General features: G+C 39.1%; 1 protein-coding gene across 1 annotated transcript; it reads right to left on the bottom strand.

Annotated features, from left to right (window-relative positions):
- Window positions 1-888: 888 nt before the first annotated feature.
- LOC119736745 (receptor-type tyrosine-protein phosphatase F-like) lies at window positions 889-22500 on the bottom strand. The gene is made up of 34 exons (XM_038210757.1): window positions 22335-22500; window positions 21466-21789; window positions 20705-20971; window positions 20484-20618; window positions 20213-20368; window positions 19703-19798; window positions 19425-19466; window positions 18741-19046; window positions 18317-18607; window positions 17916-18200; window positions 17570-17787; window positions 17216-17285; window positions 16508-16614; window positions 15589-15766; window positions 14311-14413; window positions 13716-13953; window positions 13122-13276; window positions 12730-12812; window positions 11958-12205; window positions 10849-10936; window positions 10474-10550; window positions 10178-10214; window positions 9405-9502; window positions 8720-8839; window positions 8454-8602; window positions 7953-8088; window positions 7086-7235; window positions 6652-6751; window positions 6266-6342; window positions 5668-5802; window positions 4862-4990; window positions 3594-3742; window positions 2759-2894; window positions 889-1213 (listed from the first exon to the last, which is right to left on the bottom strand). The coding sequence occupies exons 1-34, from the start codon at window positions 22498-22500 to the stop codon at window positions 1112-1114; spliced, it is 5151 nt and encodes a 1716-aa protein (XP_038066685.1). The 3' UTR covers window positions 889-1111.
- Window positions 22501-22622: the final 122 nt, after the last annotated feature.

Below are 22622 nucleotides of genomic sequence, written 5' to 3'. Positions count from 1 at the left end.
GATAAGGCGAGCCATCAGATAACAGACCGTTCGGGTACCGGGTCCGGTATGCTAATTTCTTTCACCCCAATCGGTACGAAGCCAGAAGCCACCCGGTCACTGAAGCGTGACGCCCCAATCGGTCCAAACTGGTGATTCAGGGTTTCACAATAGGCAACATAAATTGAAGTCTAGCCATTGTTGGAGGATTATTCGGCCAGCTGGGATTACCAGCGGCAACTTCTTTGAAGCTCATCACAGTCATTGTTGCCTACTGGAGGATTAGCGCGTCACAAATTGGTTCCTTTGTGATGAGCCAGAGCCATGGTGCAGAAGCCTGGTGAAGTTAATCCAGGCCGATCGGTTCCATGCAAGGTCCCAATCCCTTCAACATACTGGGCGGGCTCAACCCCGAACGGTCCGGGGAGGGATTCTAATTTGAGGGCTCGCCTAAACCATCTGTGGAGAATCCGAGGGGATTTGGAACCGGTGGGCTCCATAATGAGATGCTAACGCTGTACTGACTGAGCTGTGGAGGCCTATATTGGCGATCTCCCTATTTATCTAAAGTTTTTTGGGTATACTGTGGTCATTTTCCGTGTAGGCCCTAACTCAAATAAGACAAGCCCAGTAAAAATGGTCCAAGGTCCCACGAAATCTATTCGATTGACCTATCGCGATAGAATCGCGGTAGAATCGGGTCAACGCAGCTTGTGAATTATTTACCAATTACATAATATACAAATGGACGCGGAACGCACAAAATCTGAGACAAACAAATCTCAGTGTACAAAAACTCCATAGAGTTGTTTAAGGGGCGTGGCTAACTCGCAACGGCGATAGGTCATTTTGTATATCATGTAATTGGACAATATTTCACAAGCTGAGTTAATGCGATTCTAACGCGATTCTACCGCGATAGGTCAATTGATTAATTGATTCAGCATGGCTGTTTCACTCTTTTTAGGCAACCCTGTAATCATATATGATAGCACTGCCCTACTCACAAGATACAAACAGTGGGGGAGTGAGTTGGTCAGTCAGTCAGTCAGTCAGGGCTTCAGTCAGTGATGTATAAAGAGGACTTTTATTGAATGCTTAACCAGGAATGTGATATCCATGGCTTTCTACCTTACGCGGTAGAGTCGATCCCCCCTGTGGGTGTGACGTTCTCGTAGATGCTAGTGGAGTCCACCATGGCCTGAATCACATCGTAACACAGTGCGTATTGGTCCTGGTAAGACGAACAAATGGTAAAATTCATCAGCTGCTCTCTGAATGAGAGCGAAACTAAGGTCGATTTAAAGTAAACAATCAAACATTCACTCTGAAAAAAGAGGATTCGATTAAATTTAATATACTCGATTGAAATTCACCCTAAATTTTCTGGTCCTAGTTTTACTCGTTGGGACTATATGTTCATTCGAAATCTTTCCAAAGAGAGCTCAACGAGATCAGTCCTTCCCAGCGTCCTGTTTGCAGGGCGGGGGTACGAGCGAACATGTGATGCTGTGATCATCGAAAACGCGACGTGATTGGATCGCACCATTTGCTCGAATTTAATTCACGCATGCGCATGTGGCCTACCATAACAAAGGAGGTCACGGCTGCACGTGCCAGTCTTTCATTTCGTCTCCTGTACTATTGTCAGTTTTAGCGTATAAGTTTCGTCTTTTTCTGAACGTTTGTACACGTTAATGTATAACGCGGAATGGGCATCGCGGTCAAGCTAGTTACACAGGCTGCTTCAATAAAAAGCAGCAACCTCATCGAAAGCCTGTTGAAAGATTCAACAGGTAACTACTTAATGCTACCCACCGATCACGACCGCGAGAAATTAACAAATAGTCAACGTGTTAAGGTGTGCAAATGAGAGAAGTGTAAAAGTGAAGAATAGTAAATGTTCAAGTAGGCCCAATACGAGTACCACAATGGCCGTCTACTACAAGTAGCGAAGAAAAACGCAGTTATGCCTTTTTATTACTTGAAGATAAAGATATTTAAGTCATTGCTTAGATGGCGAAGGAACCCACTGAATTCTGGACTAAGACCAATTTGCTCCTTTTTTTCAAAAAAAAAATGTCGAAAAGTTAATAATCCCATTTTGTGCACGGCTAACAATTGTACCTGTAGCGTTCACTTTAAGTTACACTGCACTGCGCCTTTAACGCATCTGTATATATGTTTAGTTCAGAGGTCAACCTTCATGCATTCAGTTTCGTTTCGTTATCGTTCGTCTATGCTAGTTTACTGTCACACACGCAATATTTACAATTACAGTGCATTTTCCTATACTTTCGCTTGGAAGTTACAAGCTAGAATCAACACTATTCTTTACATGATTTATTAAACATCGGCAGAGCTATTCCAGTGAGCAATCCAAGCTTCTCTCGTGGATTTTTGTGAGTGTTTATTGACCGAACTTTGTGTGCATATTCACCACGTGAGTTAATACCAACTCGCCCCGCATTCACGGCGCGGGCAGTCGCCCCGTTCGCGTTGCGTTGCGCATGGACTCGGCCCAGTTTTGGCTGTTTACATACTTCAACTTGGTGAGTCATTTAACTTTCAATAAACTCGGGAGTTAAAGTAGGACGGAGCAACCAATTCCTACATACCTCTATAATTTCAGAAAGATATGTCTTACATCTGCCATATAAATGGTTCAGCGTACGTCAAGTAAGATGGTGGATATGACTATCATATGAGACAATTTGTTAAAAAAAGTACCTCTAGAGTCACATCCTTGAAGAGAGTGAGCACGACACACAATACTTACCTCCGAGTACATCATGTTTGGGTTGACCATGCGCAGACGATGAGCTGCTTGGAACACGTCCACGGCTTTCTCGACATTGAACTGTTCCAACAGCGCCATCAACGTGCAGTATACAGACGTACAACCAAGACCGTCCCTTCAAAGGCAAAAAGAAAATATGAAAATAAACAAAACTCACTCAAATTACATTCATAACAATCAATACAGACCTTTTCATTTTAGGATGTTTATCTTTAGTAACTTTAAAAATTCTACAGATGTCAAATAAGTCTTAAACTTGAATAAACAAAATTATATCTTGACAAGGGGCTTTAATGATTCAAGAAAAAATACTACCAAAAGGTCTAAATTCTATACATAAATATAAAACACAAGAATGGAATTCCCTTAAAAAGAAACATGTCAAAACACTGAAAGGGATTAACATCAGATTTGCCTACAGTGACATGCACTTTGGAGCAAGCAAGTACTGAATACAAAAGTTCTCTTCAATAATATTTAATAGTAAAATGTCTCCAACTTCAAACGTTTTCCCCCTTTTTTCACTTTTCCGTCAGACGTTCTTTAAAATTGTTTTTCGTTACAGTTGTCACATTCCGCGAGGGATATTGAACGCTTGGCTTCCCTCTAAGTCTTAAGCTAGTAGGTTGACCTAAAAAATACCCGGATAGGCTTTGTTTGGCAAAATTCCTCTGCATTGGTACATGTATTAAGAAACTATTAAAAACAAAACATGTAGACCGATCCAAGTCGAACCGCGACCCGGAGACTCAGACAAAATGTAATACAATTCAACAATACTCTTTACACATCCAGAATTCCCCGTTCGACTTACATGCAATGGACCACAATGGGTCCTTTGTCTCCGTTCCACTTTCGAGTGAGATCAATGAGGGTCAGCATTCCTGTAACGGAATTCGGTATCTCCTGGTCGGAGGGCCAGTCGTGGTATTGGAACTGAGTGATGGTGCGTGCTTCCTCGGACTGTAAAAGATGTAGACACAGTTTGGTTAAGCACAGAATTAGTTATGCAGAGAAAGTCTGTATGGCAAAACCAGAGTACCAGCCAATATGCCATGCGATGTGTGATGCGTGTGATTGTTTCTCTGGGGATTCTTGCTCGGCAAGTAAATTTGCCAAGAAATTGTGTCTGCCAAGAACATCGATGTAATTGGCATCTGGACTGAGGTAATATATTTATCAAAACTAATTTTGAATTTTGCAACTAAGCTATCACATTATAACATTCAACATTAGGAAGTTCATGAAATTCGCTTAGCACAAACAATTTGCCCACTAAATGCAAATTTAATAGCCTCATTACATTACCTCATTTTACGAACAGGCCTCTTTCAAGGACAGGATTGGAAAGGGTATCTGCCTTTGGACTAGAGATAATCTCCAAAGTGTTAATTAGGGGTTGCAATGCCAATGACCTAACCAAATGCTGTTAGCATTGTGCATGTCCACTGCAGCTGTCCAAGAACATAAAACAATTGATCAAGCTGTGGGACTCGAACATACAACATTCATGCAAAACCAGTTCAGACATCATTTAAGGCATATAGGAACGTTTGCTTGTCATGCAATTTCGGTTTATAATATCACTCAATTATAATACCACTCAAAATCCAAAGAAGAATGTTCCAAACCTAACCTGTTGAAGTTTCAGCTCAGTGGATAATATGGAAAGATTTCCATATACGAAGTTCACTCAACACCCTGTGTACAAACCCTATGAGATTGGACTGAACAATTCTAAGTGTTTTCTAAGAAAATGCTTGTATTTTCTCACTGCTCAAATTGACTTTGATGACATGAAATTGCTATCTTGGGGCTTGTTAGTCAATACAGAGGAAAATAAGTGAACTTCGCATATGGAAATCTTTCCGTATTCTTTATTTAAAAACCAAATCATTAAATTGACTGACGGTTGGAATTCACCTACATTTTTTGATTTCTTCTAAATGACAGCAAGCCAGTCGGAATCATTTCACGACGTGTTTAGTACCAGCCTAAGCTTTTCGATAATAATTATGTTTGTTACCTTTGGGATAAATGCAAATGATCCTGTAAGCAGATAAACCTTTTTGTTTAATATACCGTGCTTTTGGTGTTCCTCAGCGTGAAGGTACATCTTGTCACATTGTCGTATTGCTTGGTCTGGATGAGTTCGACAGACAGCTTGCCAAAGTTGATGGTTCCCTCCTCCGGCCAGTAGCGACACATGGTCTATAATCAGAAGACAAACAAGTTATTTAAATGTTCAAATTCGTATTAGTCTTTGTTCACAGGCGTTTTCTTAAAGCGTTTTCTGAAAATAGGTTACGACCTAATAGAAAACCGTATCACCTAATAGTTTTTAAATTAAAAGAAAACAGCCCTGTCTTCGATTTCTAAAATGAGAATGTTTGGTTTTCAAAACTTACAGGGAGACTTTAATCAAGAGCACACGAATCTTCTGCATCGCCTAAGAAAGATATGTACCCAACCCGCCTGAACTATCACGTACCAGGAAATTGGTAAGTGAATACATATTATAATTTTACGGGAAATTGTATCATTGGGAGACGTTCCATAGACTTGTGCAGAAACAAATCCGAACTGTCATGACATTTAACCCCATAACCTAAACTAAATAAATGTGGGTTTTGCATACCGAGGATTCGATTTAGGCTATTATTTGCGACATTAAAATTATGTCCAGAAAAAGGACACGGATGTCTTCCTAATATACATGTACCTTGTTTCCCTGTAAGCAAAACGTGTCTCCCTAATGGGCCGTCTAAATATCGTTAATATCGGTCGATCATGCAAGCGGATATTTAGTTGTATAGTAATCCATATTACTATTTCATTGTGAAAAACTGTCGTTAGAGAAATGAGATTGATCTGAGCTGTCATCATACCTTGTCGTTGGCATCAAAGGTGTTCAGCATCACAATGCTGGTCGCTTTGTGGTCGTACATCAAGCGCCAGAAATCAGTGACAGTGTTGGGCATGGGCATCTGCGTACCGATGTACATGCTCTTTTTACGGTAGCCCTGTTGGACAGAGAACATTGAGAATCATGTTGAATAAGTACTGCTGTGTAGGCCTTAAAAAAATTGTATTAGTACTAACCATAAAGGGCAGCTAAACAGGGATGCCATTTTGTTAAAACATAACATTGTCATTTTTGTACATGGGATGTTATGTACGTTAAAACTACGGAAAATTGTACTTGTTGAATTTTTTCAGAGCTTCACCTCGTGACATTAAAATGTGTTTCATTTCAAAGAAATCAAATAGATTTTATTTTGACACAAAATAATATCAGTGGTTCTTAAAATATAAAAAGTGTAAAGGAGAAAAAAAATCAACCAACAAAAACAGTCTTGGGTGTTTTGGATATGGCGGTTAACCTTGCTCGCATATGTACACATTCCTATATATTGTAGTATTCGACCATTGGAAGTCGGGCATAATATTGATGCTAAGTGCTAACTCAAATAATCAGATACTTACTGGCAAGAAGGTTGCGTTGATGTAGTTGGTTTCATCTTCCTGGACACTGGTAAACAGAAATGGCCGAGAGCGGTCACCTGTAAAGCAATCGATTATGATATAGTAATTTATTAAAAGAATACAGGATAAAACTTCCCGAAGTGACAAATAGGTCATTTTGATAGTGGCAATGATGCATTGGAGAATGTCATAATGCCAAAATAAGTGATTCTCTTAAGTGATGAGAAGCATCAGGTGTTGCGCCATTAAGGGTTGGTCATACGGGTTTGTTCACCAATGTCATTTCGACAGCACTTAATCTGTACTTATTATAGGCCTGTCGCAACATTCATAGTACAGAAAGATATTATAAACGCATAAACACTCAAATCATTGTCTGGACTCACTTGGTATGAAATCCGGATATCTGTTCTTGTCCTTGTTCTCAGGGAGCTGTCCCGACTTATTGTCGACTTTACCACGTCTGACACTAAGCTGGATCAATGTCTTAAGAAAAAAAACCCAATAAAATTGATGAAGAAAATCTTAGGGGAGAAAATGATTTTTAGACAAATGACGATTTTCACTTTATTGGTTTGCATTATAAAAGGAGGCAAAGGGACTTTGACATGCCTACTGATTAAAAAACAGAAATCAAGCAAAAGGAATGAAGGTGTGCACGTATCTAGTTCAATCACTATGATTATAGCCTCTTTGAGATAAATTGGACACAGGAGTGTTTGAAATAGGTACATTTGGTAAGATACAGAAGAGTTTATCAGCTCCAGAGAGCGCCCTCCAATTGTCTCAAACATAATCTCCAAAATGGCTTCTAGCTTACCGTGAACTGTTTCTGAAGGCCTGTTTCCTTCGCCCCTTTGTTCTTCTTTTTCAGAGCCGTCAGTTTCTGACGGAAGTCTGCAACACTGTAGGTCGTGTCTCCAGTCAGAGAGGCCGACAGAAGTGCGTCATAGAGGAACTTGTATTGCTCCTGGATATAAAGATCCATTTCACAATAGGGCCATTCTTAAAATTTTCTTTACATTTTCGGTCATATCAAAAAACGCCAAAACCCAAATTTGAGTGTTTTGGGTCGTGCAGTTACAGGTCGTTGAAACTTTGACCATGTAATTTTTTACTCTAACATCCGGGATGTCTGTATCTTTGGTAAGGAATGCCAGACAAAACCTTTTACCTTAAATTAAAGCTCTTAATATAAGAAATTATTTAGGTAAAAAAAAAGGAAAAATGTGATATTTCAGCATGAGGTCAAGCAAAATATACTTTGACCTTTGACCCTGTGCCAGCCGCAAAATTGATTAAAAAAAAGAAAAAAAGTTTGTCCTTAAGAAGGCCTCATGTGTACTCATTATGCTTGTGAAATATAAAATTTGGATCTCAAGGAGTTGAGACGGGATGTATGTAAGATTTCAGGCTTTGCATGGTGTAGATACTAATGAATGAAAGTTTTGTGGAAAAACCAGGTGGGAATAATATCTCAAATTAAGAGAATGGTTCTGAAAAGAACCAGAGGTTTAAACTCGACGTTCCGGTCAGTATGCTTTGACCGTCTTCAGGAGAGTAATTAATTACAGGATGTATGCTTATATGAGGGCAGTACCTCAAGAAAAGCTACGGCAGTTTCTCTTAATTTCTGCATGTATTTCGAGTGATGACAGATAATTCAAGAGTATATTGGTAAACTCACAGGTGTCTGGACCATCTTGATGCGATTTTGTCTCATTTGGTAGATGAAGCCCAGAATATCAACTTGTCCTTCCTTTGCCATTTGCTCCTGCATCGCATCCAGGGCGATATATGTACCAGTGCGTCCAACTCCGGCACTAGATTATACAAGAGTAAACATCAATTTAACATATCGCAAGATAATACTTCTTTATGAATGTCTGTAGATAACAGCACACTTGGATACTTTATCAAACAATCTTCTGAGATTTACAGTTACTTAAAATTACGAACGATTACTTTAAATGTCGATACAAATACTCTTGTAAATAAGTGATGTAACTATCTTTTTTTTTTTTTTTAGTGATGTGGTGTTTTGCAGGTTTTGTTCACAATATACTATCTCCTAATTTGCAAATTCTGAATGTGACTTTTTTCTGTTACATAACTTGATATGCTGATTTTCTTTTGCCGAATGGGTAAACTGTACTCTAGCTAGGTCAAGGGGAGAAAGTGAGTGTACCTGCAGTGAACCATTGTGCGTCCAGGGTTATGATGTCCGTTGACCAATCGCAGGAAGTTGAGCAATGGTGCTGGGTACTCAGGGGGCTTCATGTCGGGCCAGGTGGTGTAGTGGAATTGCTTCACCGGTCTCATATCCTCACTGCCAACCTGATACCAAGAGGCAACATAAGACACTTTCGGTATCCATACAAGAAAAGCGTGACTAAAGAATGAAAATGTTTTGATAAGGAATTTGAGAACCTTGAACATAGTGAGTCATTTTACCTGGTGAATGCTGAAGTTACGAATGGTGTAATCCAGGAAAACCTCCTCTTTGTCTGTAGTCACCACGATGTCTGAGATGGTAGTAGATCTGGTATCAGCCCAGTATTGCAGGCACTTCATCTGAATACAGCAAAAAGTGAAATTAGTTTGATTCACTTTCGTGATGACTTGTTGTGTTGGTCCCATTTGTCCCTGACAAGCATAGTGTTGGAAAAAGATGGACCGCTCAGACCAGTTTCTAACTCGATGGATGTTTTCAGGGTCATGTTGGGACGACCTTTTCGTCGAGGGGCATCAGGATTCCAGAGGAGAACTTGACTAGCTGGCTCATTATGTCGATAAACGTGACCGGCTAGCCGAAGGCAACGCTGTCTGATGATGGTGGACTTAGGGGGAAGGGGACCGTATACAACGGAGTTGGGGACATGTTGTTGACAATGTGAAACGACGAATTCTTTTCTTTTAGTGGATTGGGAAATATGGTCGCTGGAGGAACAACGTGTTTGTCCTCTCTTTGTCATAAGATCTTGTGCTGATTGTGATTCCAAAGTTAGTGTCTTCGAATGCGTTAATTTTGTCCAGAGAATTTTTTAAATATCTTTCCGTTGTTTGTATAACTTAGTGTTAACTACGCACCACTTTTGTCATTTTTAAATGACAAAATCGCAAACCAATTCAACACTACCTTTCCGTTTTCCACTGGATTGGTGAGCATGACAATCTTATCGATGCCCAACTGCCAGACCATTCGCCAGATGTCTTTGATAGATGCCTTGTTGGCTCCTGCAAAATGAATTATAATAAATTAGTAAAATAATAGATGTATTGTGGTAGTACCGTTTAGTCATATTTCTTTGTGACTTTGTATTGTTCTGAATAGAAACGGTTTGGTACTAAGACTGGACATTCCGAACAGCTCTGTCCGTGAAAGTTGTCGCTATTTCAAGTAGATCAACAGCTGTGAGTAATTCAAGTTAACTTTTATTTTAATACAGGAATGAGTTACAGATAATTGTTCATGTCTCTATTTCTTGTTTGTCCGTTCTTGTTTGTTTTGTTTGTTTGTCCTGGCATGGCAATATAAGCCTTCGGCTTATGCACATGCCACCATATTGCTGGTTTAACGATTTATTAATTGTTAACGAGTCATAGATTTGAGGACAATTTATATTACTTGTTGGTTAATTGGATATTTTTTGCTCCGTTCCTCCTTGACTTCATCCCCGTTATATATTATTATCTTTTATGCTCCTTATTCAGTTCATCATTAATATTATTTATTCATAGACTCATCGTTCGTTTTGTACAATTCTCAGCAATATTGAAATATATGCATGAATGAATGAATGATTGACATAATTTGGTAGATAATTCGATGGTTGTATCTCGTGATTTTGTAGTTGCCAAAATTGATCTTTTACAAGACAAAATCACCGTCAGTTTTGCTGTTGCATTTACCTTGGCTGGCGATGTACTTGCTCTCCGTCTTGTATCCCTAAAGCAAAGGCATAATAAGACGTTAATTATTTAACTTGGTACAAACTCAATTCCACAAAAAGGCATTAATCGGAAACTATGGAAAAAACTGCACAAACTCAACTTGTTCATTTATTCAAACATGCAGGTGATGAAAATTAATTTCAAGAAATTAATTTTCATTGAAAAACAGAGGCTAAGTAAGTCTGGATTTCAACCTGTGTCAACTTGAATACTTCTCTTCAAAACTTAAAAGAGTTCATCAATTATGGACTTACATCGATGTAGCAGGCATTGATGTAGTCTGAATGGGGATCGCCTTCCAATGGTTCAAGTACAACACGGGAATGGTCATCTGCGTACAATAAAGAAAATGTTATTGAACCACACCCCTTTCATAACGATGCTCCTAAGAAGCCAGACAGCTTTTTTTTTATTCTGGCACTATATTGTATCCGGATGGATATCACCCTTATTTTACAGCTTACATTTATTGCCAATTTACATGTAAAAGTTTTCGCAATCTGTATAAACCTCCGACTGGATAAAACTGTAAACATTGATTGCAATGAGCATTACTACAACTATTTGAGTAAAGCTGTGATGATCAGCAGTGCTATCAAATGAATACAAAAGTGAGCCGCAATACAAACATGCAATGACATTGACGTATCGGTTCTTGGCCCTGTTCTCTGGTTTCGCTGCCACTGTCCATGGATGTAGTTGATCATCAGGAAGCGACTGAAACAGACAAAGAAAAAATAGTTACGTTTTATTATTTTATTTTTGTTAAAGTTTTTTTTGTAATGTTTAGTCCAGATTGTATATTGTGTATAATTACCCCCTCCCCCATTTTTTTTAACCCCCCCCGCAAACAAATACTTTTGGAAAGAACTGTATGCGAAATGACGTTAAAGGGAATAAACAACATTTGCAAACATCGAAAAACAAAACTACCATTTTTTTACGAAATACCTTACTACGATGTTGGTAAATGACAGTCTAAAGCATCCTGTAAAATTATGGCACCTGGTGTGAAGTCATTCTCAAGAAAAGTTGTATTTTGTATCAATTTCCAACGGTGGTCGGCCGACCAGCGTTGGAAACCTAATAATTTTTCAACTACTGCTCGTTATTTACCATATTTTTTTCACTCCAAATTTTGTTTGCTATTGGTTACCTGTTCATGAACGGGTGCAGGCAAGCTAGACTGGTTTCCTTACCGTGCAACAATTTTCCGGCATCTATAAATTGATCAATTTCATCTTTAGTGGAGTCAGGGAGCCAGACTACTTGAAAATTTTTGTTTTTCTTGATTATTCCAACATTTTTGAACACAAAACGTCAAACATGTCAGTGTAACAATATTTGATCTATTATACTGACCCCTCAAATAGTTCATTTCTGAAAATTACAGCAAAAACCAATGATGTACATTCCCTTTAACAAAATATTATTATATTGAAAATGACACGATTAAGAGAAATAATTACTCGTCAATGCAAAATTTAACGCAATGTTTTTTGAAAAGAGGATTTTAGTTTATTTTCCTGAAAATTGAATTCAATATGATGCTTCATAGCCAAATACTGAGTGACGTGATAATTTACATTGCAAACACTGCGTGAGTACTTATAACTGGCGTTTATCTGGCATAACAGGCCAGGAAGTGACTCCTTTCACTTGATCGGGCCGAGAATAGTATTGAATTGGTATATTTTGGAAGAAGCAAGTTGTGCCTGGCTTTCTAGGGAGTATTTACCTTGTAGTCTGCTAGGAATCCATTATCGCCTTGCGCCTCCTTCTGGCGGATGTATTCAGCCAGCTTTTCCCTCCGGACAGGAGGTGGTGGTACAAATTCCACCTGTTTGTCGCCCTCTTCTTCTGCTGGCGGTTCTGGCTCGGCCTGCTTCTGGCGTTGTTTAGGGACTGGCTTACGTGTATGGGTGGTTGGTGTATCACCAACTGCTGCTCCATCGTTGACGTAACTGTTTTCTGAAGATTTTTCATCTGCGAAAACAAATTGTGATTATTGAGAGTCACCTTATGTCTTCAGAATAACTTTCTGGAAATTGATTGTTAATTGAGGATTATTTAAAAAATGGCTATCAAAATTGATGCGATAAACTCAGATATAAAACACCACATTCAAATTCTAAGATTTTTCTATGCGAAATATTTAAATGAAGTAAAATATTTGTACTTGTTGTTTTGACTATAAGTAAGATTTGAGGCTTTGCATGGTGGAGATACTAAATAATGAAAGGTTTGCGGAAACACCATGTGCGAGTAATTTCCCAACTAAGAGAATGGTTCTGAAAAGAACCAGAGGTATCAACTCTGGTTCTTTTCAGAACCATTCTCTTAGTTGAGAAATTATTCGTTTTGACTATAATTTTAAACTTGACTCAACCTGGATTATACTGGATATGTTGCACCTATTATATATCTAGTTTAAAAACTTGATGTAAACCAGCCTTAATTGTGCTGTCAGTGATGAAGAAATTAAATCTCTTAGAAAATTGTAGGTTTACCTGTCAAAGTCAAAGCTGGAGCCTTTGCGTTCAGTGGAATGTCAGATTCATCACTGTGTTGTTTTCCTTGACTGTCTCTCCTCCTTCGAAAGAAACACAAAACAAGACAGGCAATTGAAACAAATGATTGAATGAATTGATATCCTGAAACACCTGTACTATTATTGTATAAAGTAAATTATTATCTAAAGTATTCTAATGTGGAAAAGGGATTCTTGGACGAGGATCAAAGCTTGTCAACTTTTCATCTTGTTATTCTGTTGCAAAGTTATACATGACAAAAGATAACAAGCCTGTCGATTTGATAATAGAGTATGATACACATGCGTCGGTTAGCAGCTAGAATAAATCTGTTGACGTTTCTGTAATCAATATTCGTTTTTGATGGTTACCTCTTGTAGACTACAAAAGCAACGACAAGACCCAAAGCTAGGATGACAACGACGACCACGACAGCCACTATCACAGCAACTTGGGAAGGCTCTTCGAATTTCTTTGCTGCGAAACAAAGATCGACAAACACAAGGTTAGTCATGAAGTATAGATACTAACTTTATGGACTCTTCCAGCAATCAAAGTGCTACTACTCCATGGTAGGGGAGAATCTACATAAGTGACATAACAGTGACATAACTGTGATATAATATTATTATGCATGAATGACAATGAAATTCCAGGAGGAATATGTTACACCGTTACACCGTTACACCGCTCGTTCTATACAGAATCCACAAACGTATGCTAATTACGATCTAATAGGCACAAAAGCTGTCAGTAAAAGTTTCATTTTATGTATACACGAATACCTTACAACCTAAACAGAAAATAACATTCACCTGTAACCTTCAAAGGATCCGAGTAAGACACGTAGCCTTTCTGTAAGTAAAATATCACAAATATAAAGCATCAGAAGAGCCGAATCAATAATTACAAAATATCACTGATGATTATATAGACAGTGTAATTAAATTATCTGCGTAACCTACCGTTTCGTTGCCTCTGCTGACCGAGCCCGTGAAAATTTCGTACTTGTCGCCTGTTTTTAGCGGTGCGTTGAAGTAACCACCGTACATCTTGGTATCACCGACTACAAATTTGCCCGTTGCATTCTGAGCAGGTAACTCAGCCGCGATGTAGTCGTTGGGTGAATCTTCAACCCGATTCGGAACCAGAACATCTCTCTTTTTCTTCGATCCCACGTTCTTGACTCGGACAACATACGACCTGAAGAAAAACATATCAAATTTTAACCAGTGGATATCTTTATTTTCATATACTTTCGTGTAACTCAAAAACAAAATCTCATTTCTCAATAGCAGACATCCAGAAAAATAGACATCTCGATAGCTTTTTGACTATTTGTTTTGATTGAGCAGTAGTTACATTTTCTTAACACCAAGCTAATACTTCGAACTTGGGTTTATGCTTTAAAGGTAATTCATCGACAGAAATTACGAAACTCAAACATTGAAATTTCATATTTCAAAAGTTCACTCATAAACTTTTTTTTCAACTACAACAAGAAACAACTTTGTGTCATTACTCGCTTTTGGTACCATTTTGTTTATGTTATAAGCTTACTCCACGAACTGGCCCCCGGTGGTGGGTTTCATCAGCCCGATCGCCCAGGTAGTGTCAGTGGCTTCCTTGGGGAAGGAAGCTGGTTTAGCAGGTGCAGGAGGATCTAACAAAGTATTTAAAAGGAGTTAAAAATTTGATTAATTTATAAAACCGAGGCAATATGTTCGTTTCAGTTTAACTAGACGTAGTGATAATCGAGAGAGTTTAGATGTTGTTTGTGGTACAGACCAAAATTGGAACGACGTACAGCAACCTCATAAACTTCAGTTGTTGAAATGGTCGTCAATAATAGTAATATGGTTTCACAGGCAGTTTTTGTACATCACTTTCCATTGAAACCAATTAAAGACAAAGTTTACCAGCTTGTTAAGAGAGGAGAACCTTTTCCCACAGCCTCCGGCTTGCTAGTAGTCATTACTCGACCAAGAGCATGTTGGGTTCACGAACCGACATGTGAGTTGGATGCAAGATGCGGACAGTACATGTATTAAAAAGAACTATGTACCTGCTTTCTACAACCTGAAACTCTCTGTTAAGATTTTACCCGGAGCCCGGTTTTATTAGTCTATTCGCCGTGGTCTATTTCGCGCGAACACATTTGCTGATTAATTAGGCAAGACCCCGCCTCTTGACCTCCTAGATTTTGACCAATCAGTGAGCGCTTTCTAAATCGGGTCTTCGGTCATTCAGCCGTTGCGCGTCATGGACAATGGATAAAGTAAAAAAAAGTGTCACGGGCTAGTGTATCATGTTACGCGATATCGCGCCCAGCTGTATTACAAAACACTGCATTCGAATTGACCAATCAAACCATTTAGTTCTGATTTAGGAATGAAATGACGTCACGATTTAGTAAAACCGATTCTGATTGGCTGGCACGCAGCTTGCATAAATTTGCAGGTCAGAAGATGTCAGATGTTTTTATATGATTTGGCTCCGTTGATAATGGGTGATACTTAGACTAGGTTTTATATGGCCTAGTATAAATTGACACTTTTCCCAAGGTTTCTGGGCTGAATTGACCCAGGAAGTGGTCCAAAAAAGTGTCACCTTGACCTGGAATTCCGACGTAGCGTGAATTTATGACTCTATGAAATACGGACTCATTGATAGTATTGCGCATGCCTAGGTGGAGATAATAAAGAGAGTGACCGGTCACGTGAGAGGGTTTAACCAATAAAAGGTTTAAGGAATCCAGATTTCATAGGAATCCGATTTTCATATGACACCAGGTCGGTCGGACTAGAATAAATGAAACAGTTTACATGTACATCTTACTCGATTGTGGTTTTGTGTACACTACCAACATTAGGGAGCTTCCTTCGAACATCTCATTTTTAGCCGTTATGTTGAACTCGTACGCAGTTGCTGGATTAAGCCCATTCTTTGTGAATGTTGAATTCTCAACCAAAGCTCTGTTGTAGTTTCCCGATTGAGAGAAGATCTTGTACTTCACCTTGAAAATCAAGATAATATTTGTAGTTGTAAATACAACATATGATTGTAATGCAAACAAACACGACATGAAGTATTGCACTTTTCATTTAAGTCCTGGGTTAACGATAGGAAAATGTTGAACTTGTATACTTTAAAAACCTGCTCGTATTCGGGGTCAACGTGTACCTTGAAACCCCTTTTATCTGTACAACAGAGGTGACAATGAATGTCTTGCACAGTACATTAAAACACTAGGCAAGCCAAGTTAAGATGGTCACAGAGCACAAAAACCTCAGTCTGTTCAACTGATTCATATATCACTGTCAGTGAGTCAGTCAATCAGTCAGTGACTGAGTCAGTCAGTTATGCGCCTATCGATTGTTTCCCATACCCCCCCCCCCCCAGGCTGCCCCACCCAAGACGTGGTGGGATTGTCACTTTTGAAGTGACAAAATCCACACCCCTCGGTCAAAATTTAAGTGACAATCCCCGACCAATCCCCAACATATATACGTGGGGCGCACTAGTAACTGCATTTTCATGTAGCACGCCAATGGTAGCAAAGTAATTTGAGTGACCAAAATCCCCACCCTGGGGCATGAAAAACGTGACCAAATCCCGACAGCGGACCTTGGGCTGCGCAGGGGGGGGGGGGGCATTTGATAGGCGCATTAGTCGTTCGGTGAGATAGGTACATAGAAGACTATAGCTGGACCAGCGAACACCACCAAAACAAGGCTATCGTAATTCACATACGTACTATGTAATAGGAAATGCTGCCCCTTGGTTTGAGAGGTGGGTCCCACTCCAGAGTTATTGACGACTCGTTCGTCTTCGTCCAACGAAGATTGTGAACGATCCCGGGCACTGCCAGGAGAAATGAATTATAAACCAAATAAGTCAGTAGAAAATCATTACAACTTATTGTCTGGTGTTGTTTCAAAGTCGGCATGGATTTACCATTGTGATGAAACCTGGTATGATGAATATGCATGAATAAAAAATATTTGCTTAGATTTTTTTCCACATTTTGGAAATTGTATGACGGTAGAAAAAACGATGCAGAAATAGTGGTGTTTTTTGGTTAAAAGACTTCCAGCTGGTTAAGTGCCAAATTGTACCTTATTCTCCCTTTAAGGGACATTTGAGACAGCCAATAGAAATAGTTTACTTTTACTGAAATATATTCAAAAAAAGGCATTTTTAAGACTTATAAGTGAAATTAAGTGCAAATAAATAAATACAAATAAAAACGTGCTAGCCAGAAATTACAATCGTAAAAAAGCCATGGTATTATTCAATTTGTCTCTTTTTAGTCGGTCTGCATTTTAAGACCATTGACGCTGCAGGCATTTACTTTTGCAATATTAACCAAACTCAAGCAAATAAAATGTCTTAAACACTAGAGAAATATAAATTGATAAAAAATACTGAAAAGCCAAGACTTCGGCAAAGAGCATTACCATACCTCCGATTTGGGTGGTCGCAAATACTTTTTCACTCCATGGACCTGCGCCAACAGACGTTTCAGCTTGCACCTACCAACATTTGAATAAAAGAGTATCACTATAAAAAAGGTCGCGAAGAATATGATAAGCCTGTTCTCGCCGACAGTAAATTCAGTCGTTTTTTTAAGTATAGCCTGCATGCAAGTAATGAATTATTTATTCATCATATTAAAACATCACCCGTTAGAAAATACAATTTATGTCACAAAAGTTACTAGGACACACGGGCTTTTGAAATTAAACGTCTCTCCTTTAGACATTCATGGCACTTTTATAATTTTGATATTTCTGTTAAGAACTGACAAAATATTTACCTGCAAAAAGTATGTCGTATTCGTTTCAAGGCCCGTTATTTCATGCATCAATTGCTCCACGTCGTCGATAGGCATGTTGGTTTCTGACTGCCCACTCCTCCAGTACCTAATGTTGTAATTGGTGATGATTCCTTGTGGAGGGTCGGGTTCCGACCACTGGAGAGTGATGGATACGTCATCAACGTTCTGAATAGCGACATTCAAGGGTACTGTGGGCTCTGTTAAAACCAAGCAACCGGGTGTAAGCGAATAATGCAAACGTTAGACAATGATGACTTAAAGGCAGTGAATATCAGGGAACTTGGATCAAGGTTTTGGTAGTGGTATATTAAAAAAAAAAACTTACTTGCTTCAGCAGTTCTATGAACGACGACACGACTGTAAGGCCCGGCCCCAGCACTGGTGTTTGCAGCAACTTGAAAACTGTAGTTAGTGAAGGGGATTAAGCCATTTATCTCAACTTCCTCGTCTGACGATGCATTTAAGATGAGTTGTGACCCTGGTCCACTCAGCTTGTACGTGTAGCCTGTTATGACGCCACCTTGGCTTCCACACGCTGGCTGACTCCAGGAAAAAGTCAGGCTGCGTTTCTGTGAAGTGACGGTAACTTGCTGCGGTGGTTCAGATGGTACTAAAGTAAATCAAATTAAACATGAATCAAATTCAAGTGAGTTGATTCTTACTGGCATGGCTTTTATAATCACCTCAGTAAGGTCAAAGTTCTAGGTGAATATGAGATGGTATTACCTTTGGTGCTGGTTGTAACACTTATTTGAACTGTTGGTCCGGAGCTTCCATCTACAAAGGCGTTGACTCGTATCTCATACATCGAATTGGCAAACAGATCAGGTATCACCGTCGAGTTAGTTCCAGAACACATACAGTGCTGGGTGAAGTTTAGCGGATCGATAGTTGCACAGCCCTCTTTGTTTTGCAGTGCATACTGGACGGAGTAGTTGGCACAGTACACCTCACCCCAGCTGAGTGTGACACTGACAGAATCGTAAGAAGTCACCATCACAGGGGAAACGGATGGATCTGGGAAAACAGAGACAAGCAAAGGAGCGTTTAATCGTAGGTTATCTTAAATTATCTTTGAGTGCTTACAACTGATGACCATAATTGCTGCGTTTAGTTGTGGATGTGTGGAAAAGTGGTGGGATCAACTCACTATCTTCTTTTAATGTTGTTACAGATGTCGACACATCAGGTCCTTCCGTACTACTGTACTGTGGGCGAATGTAAACCATATAGGTTGAACTAGATATCAAACCAGTGATGACACGACGGGTAGTTTGACCATCGAGTGGACCTGGAAGTGATACTTTCTGTGGAGATTCAATCTCTTCGCATTGGCCTCTGTTTGTCAATGCATACTCCAGTATGTAGCCAGAGACACATGCATCTGGTTGCCAGGAAACTTGTAGTTGATCAGGACCGTCTGAAAGCACCTTTAGCCCCAGAACGCCATAGTCAGCTGCAATTAAACAAACGTGTAACAATTACACGGATCAGCTTAAATGATCCGACAGTATTCCAAATAATATTACAGTTGAAGCAGTGTTACTGATAACATAATACCACATATTATGTTTATCCTGTGTCTTTCAGTTGAAAATATTTTGATCCAGTGTAAATATTGCATTTATATGTCCTGCCTTTCTTTTATTTATCTTCTTCCTCCAGAAGGCGCTATGTTATAATCATGTGCCAACAATTGTTTTAATTGTGCCTACTTCAAATATAAGATGCTTGACGTCTTTTGTTTGTAACTATCCCATCCACTTATTTCTGTGCAGATTATAGATAAGCGGGTATCATATATTTGTATACGAAAGAAATTTAATCAACTTACTAGAACACTGACAGTTACTTCCAAAATAGGGTGGTATGCAATCTGGAATGAAAGACATAGACTGTACACTTTAGTATATTACTTTGTCCTGATGCAACGTATCTATCTACACATTTTAAATAATTAAACATTTCTTTGACTTTTCTATTACACTAGGGTGTCCTTACAACTTAAGTTTATGTTCGAAAATTTAATTTTGAAAACCGTGATTCGCTTCTCATTGTCATTGTAAAAATTCCTTCAACAAGTTGTTCCAATACAAATGTGCATTCTCTTACTTTCAGTACATTCTCCCGTATCTTTCTCGCAGGAATCTCCAGATGGACAGTGACATGTCTGCTTACAGTCGGCTCCATACGTACCTTCAGAACATTCTAGTTTGAAAAAAAGGTCAATTGAGTAAAAGTTGACAACTTGGGACATAAAATAGTGCGTGCCCTATTAGGTGACGAATCAGCGAAATAGTAAAAACTCTGAAGAGGCGGCTGAGCTAGAACACCTCTGATTATACCGAAAATATCTGCTCACAGAAACAAGTTCCTCTCATGAAACAATGGAAGTTACATTTAAAATTGCTTGCAGTTTTTAGACCCTTGGTCTGCAAATAAAAACAATTAGTACTCAACATCGTTTAGGTTTGCGTACACCATGTGGTAATAACTACTGTCGCTCAGTAGATGTTTAGTTCTGATAAGAACAGTCCGGCTGAGTTCTAAAAGAACTTGTCTTTGGTCTCTAATGAATACTCTAAAGTAAACAAGCAAAACAGGATGTTGCTAATTCCTTACCTTGCGTGCAGTCTAGTCCCGTATACCCAGCAGCACAGGAGCATCCGTAAGGACCAGGAAGACAAAACAAGCGACCCTGGCAAGCGTCGTTGTGTGGATCAGTGCTATCAGAACAGGTATGACTAGCATTCTGGCCAAAGACATGACGCCCGTGAACTGAATGGAAGAGCATGACATCACCAGAATTAAAGTCTAATCAAACCAAACTACAGCTTTGTTTTACGAGAAAAAAAAACTTTGAAATGTCAGCTAAGGTCATAAAGAATGTTACCTTGCTGGCAATATTCTCCATTGAATCCTGGAGCGCAGATACACGTTCCCGTCTTATCATCACAGATACCTCCATTGTAGCATCGACGACAGGTGTTCTGACATGAATCCTGGCCCCACATACCTGCAGCACAACCTGTAAACAGAAATGGATGAAACTTTACGAGATTTTGGAAACATTTTAATAGAAACGATGGATTGACAGAAATGCTGAAAACATACCCCTCACGATGAGTCTCATGAATCCCTGTAGTTGTTTTCTTCTTTTCCCCGCGATGTGCAAGCTGTATATCCCGCCATCATCTACAGTAGCATTATTAATAGACACACTGAGCTGGTTGTTCCATGCTGTGATGACGTCACCTCCATCATGCCTCCATCTGTAGTTGCTGTTAGCAGGTGAATTCACATTCTCCATCTCTAGTACCACCGACTCTCCGATATTGGCAATCTGTGTTCGCTGTGTAGGTTGTGTGTGGACTGTGCTGTCTGCAGTTAGATCACAAAACATTGCAATAATCAGTAATGACCATGGAAACTCACTTGTTACACATTTTGTGAGGAAACATCCCCAGCTCTATTACCTGTGTGTCGAAAAGTAATTGAACAAGAAGCTAGACCAGCTCATTCTTAAACATTTAATTTGAACATTAATTTGTTCACTGAACATTGAAGAATATGAAACTTATGCAGAAAAGTAAATAACCAACAAATTTGAAATCATTTTAAAGACATTTTTTTGTTGGAAGATTGCATTTCTTGTATACAAAAGTGCAAATTGTTTTCGGCATCATTAAGTTTGTCATAAATTGCATAATTTCGTACACGTTATCATTGTTTTGGGCCAAATAAAGAATATGGCTGCCTAAGCAATTTTCAAACTGATTAGTCGATTTTTCGTACTGACAGATGCTCACGAGTTTTTGAGTTATACCAAAATGTTTTAGAAGGACTTTCTGTTTTGGTTTAGTGTATCAGCTTACCATCTTTGTTCAATATGATTGTCTGTATCCTGGTCACGCTTTCATTTTTGACAGCTTGAGCGTAGAAGACACCCGTTCGGTCAATCCCCGCTGATTCAGGTAACGTACTGGACAGTGTAACTGCACATATCGTCTGTGGATCATCCACAACCATCGATCCTGCTGGTAGTTTGACATTGCTACCTCCTGTGGTCAGTTGTCTGCCGAAGATGATCCCGGCGGAGGCATAGTTAGGACCCTTGTAAGCTTGGATGACTGCATTGTCGTCTCCTGTCTGACCAAGACGAGCGGGTTTGGCCACCAGAGTAAAATCCACACCGATTTCTGGGAAGTAAATTTATGCATACAATTTAAACTTTGCCGTAAGTATGCTGCAGTGGGACAAAGAAAGCGCTCGTGAAATAATTAAGGGATTATTTCTCCAAATAAAAAAATATGTCATGGGATATTTCTTGGAATGTTTTAGCAAGAAACGTTTGAATACTAAAAAAATGCAAATACAATTTGTAGATTTTACTGAAAACCTTTACTTTTATGCAATACAACTGTTGATAAAAACACAAATATTTATCATTTTAATTGATCAGCAACTTCTGATTAACACGTGATTTATATTGTAACTGACAGATGCGAAGAGAGCTCTGCAGCAACTGGACAAGTCAATCAATTTATTTTCAGTGAAATGTGTTTTAATAATGTCGCCCACACAATGGAATTTGCCGGGAAAGCTCGCAAATAGTATTTACTTTGATAAATCACCAACGATGTTAATTTCCACCGAAGAGAAATTTGTTTAGGAAAGTAGAGAATACTTAACCTCAAAAACCTTAAACAAATTATGCAGTTTTACAGATCACCTCTGAATTTACCTTCGACACTTGTGTCTTGGATTTCCTCCACCATGACTTCGGCCATGTGCAGAAAATCATCTCTAGGTCGATCCACACTGACGTATCGGGCGGAGACGACAGGGTCCACTATGAAGTCAATGTCTATGCCTATGGCTTGCGATTCGGTGATTGTAGAGCCTATCATTGTGTTCTGGGAGTGGTTCGAACTCAAACCAGCTCGCACTACGGCATCTCTCAATCGTCGAGCTGCAAATTAATTTAAAACCATCAAATATTTAGAGTATTTCCTCTTCATGAGTTTCCATA

This window comes from Patiria miniata, unplaced genomic scaffold, assembly GCF_015706575.1.
Source record: "Patiria miniata isolate m_02_andy unplaced genomic scaffold, ASM1570657v1 HiC_scaffold_3, whole genome shotgun sequence".
Taxonomy (NCBI): Eukaryota; Metazoa; Echinodermata; class Asteroidea; order Valvatida; family Asterinidae; genus Patiria; species Patiria miniata.
The sequence above is the reverse complement of the archived record's forward strand: the minus strand, read 5'-3'. Positions and strand labels throughout refer to the sequence as shown.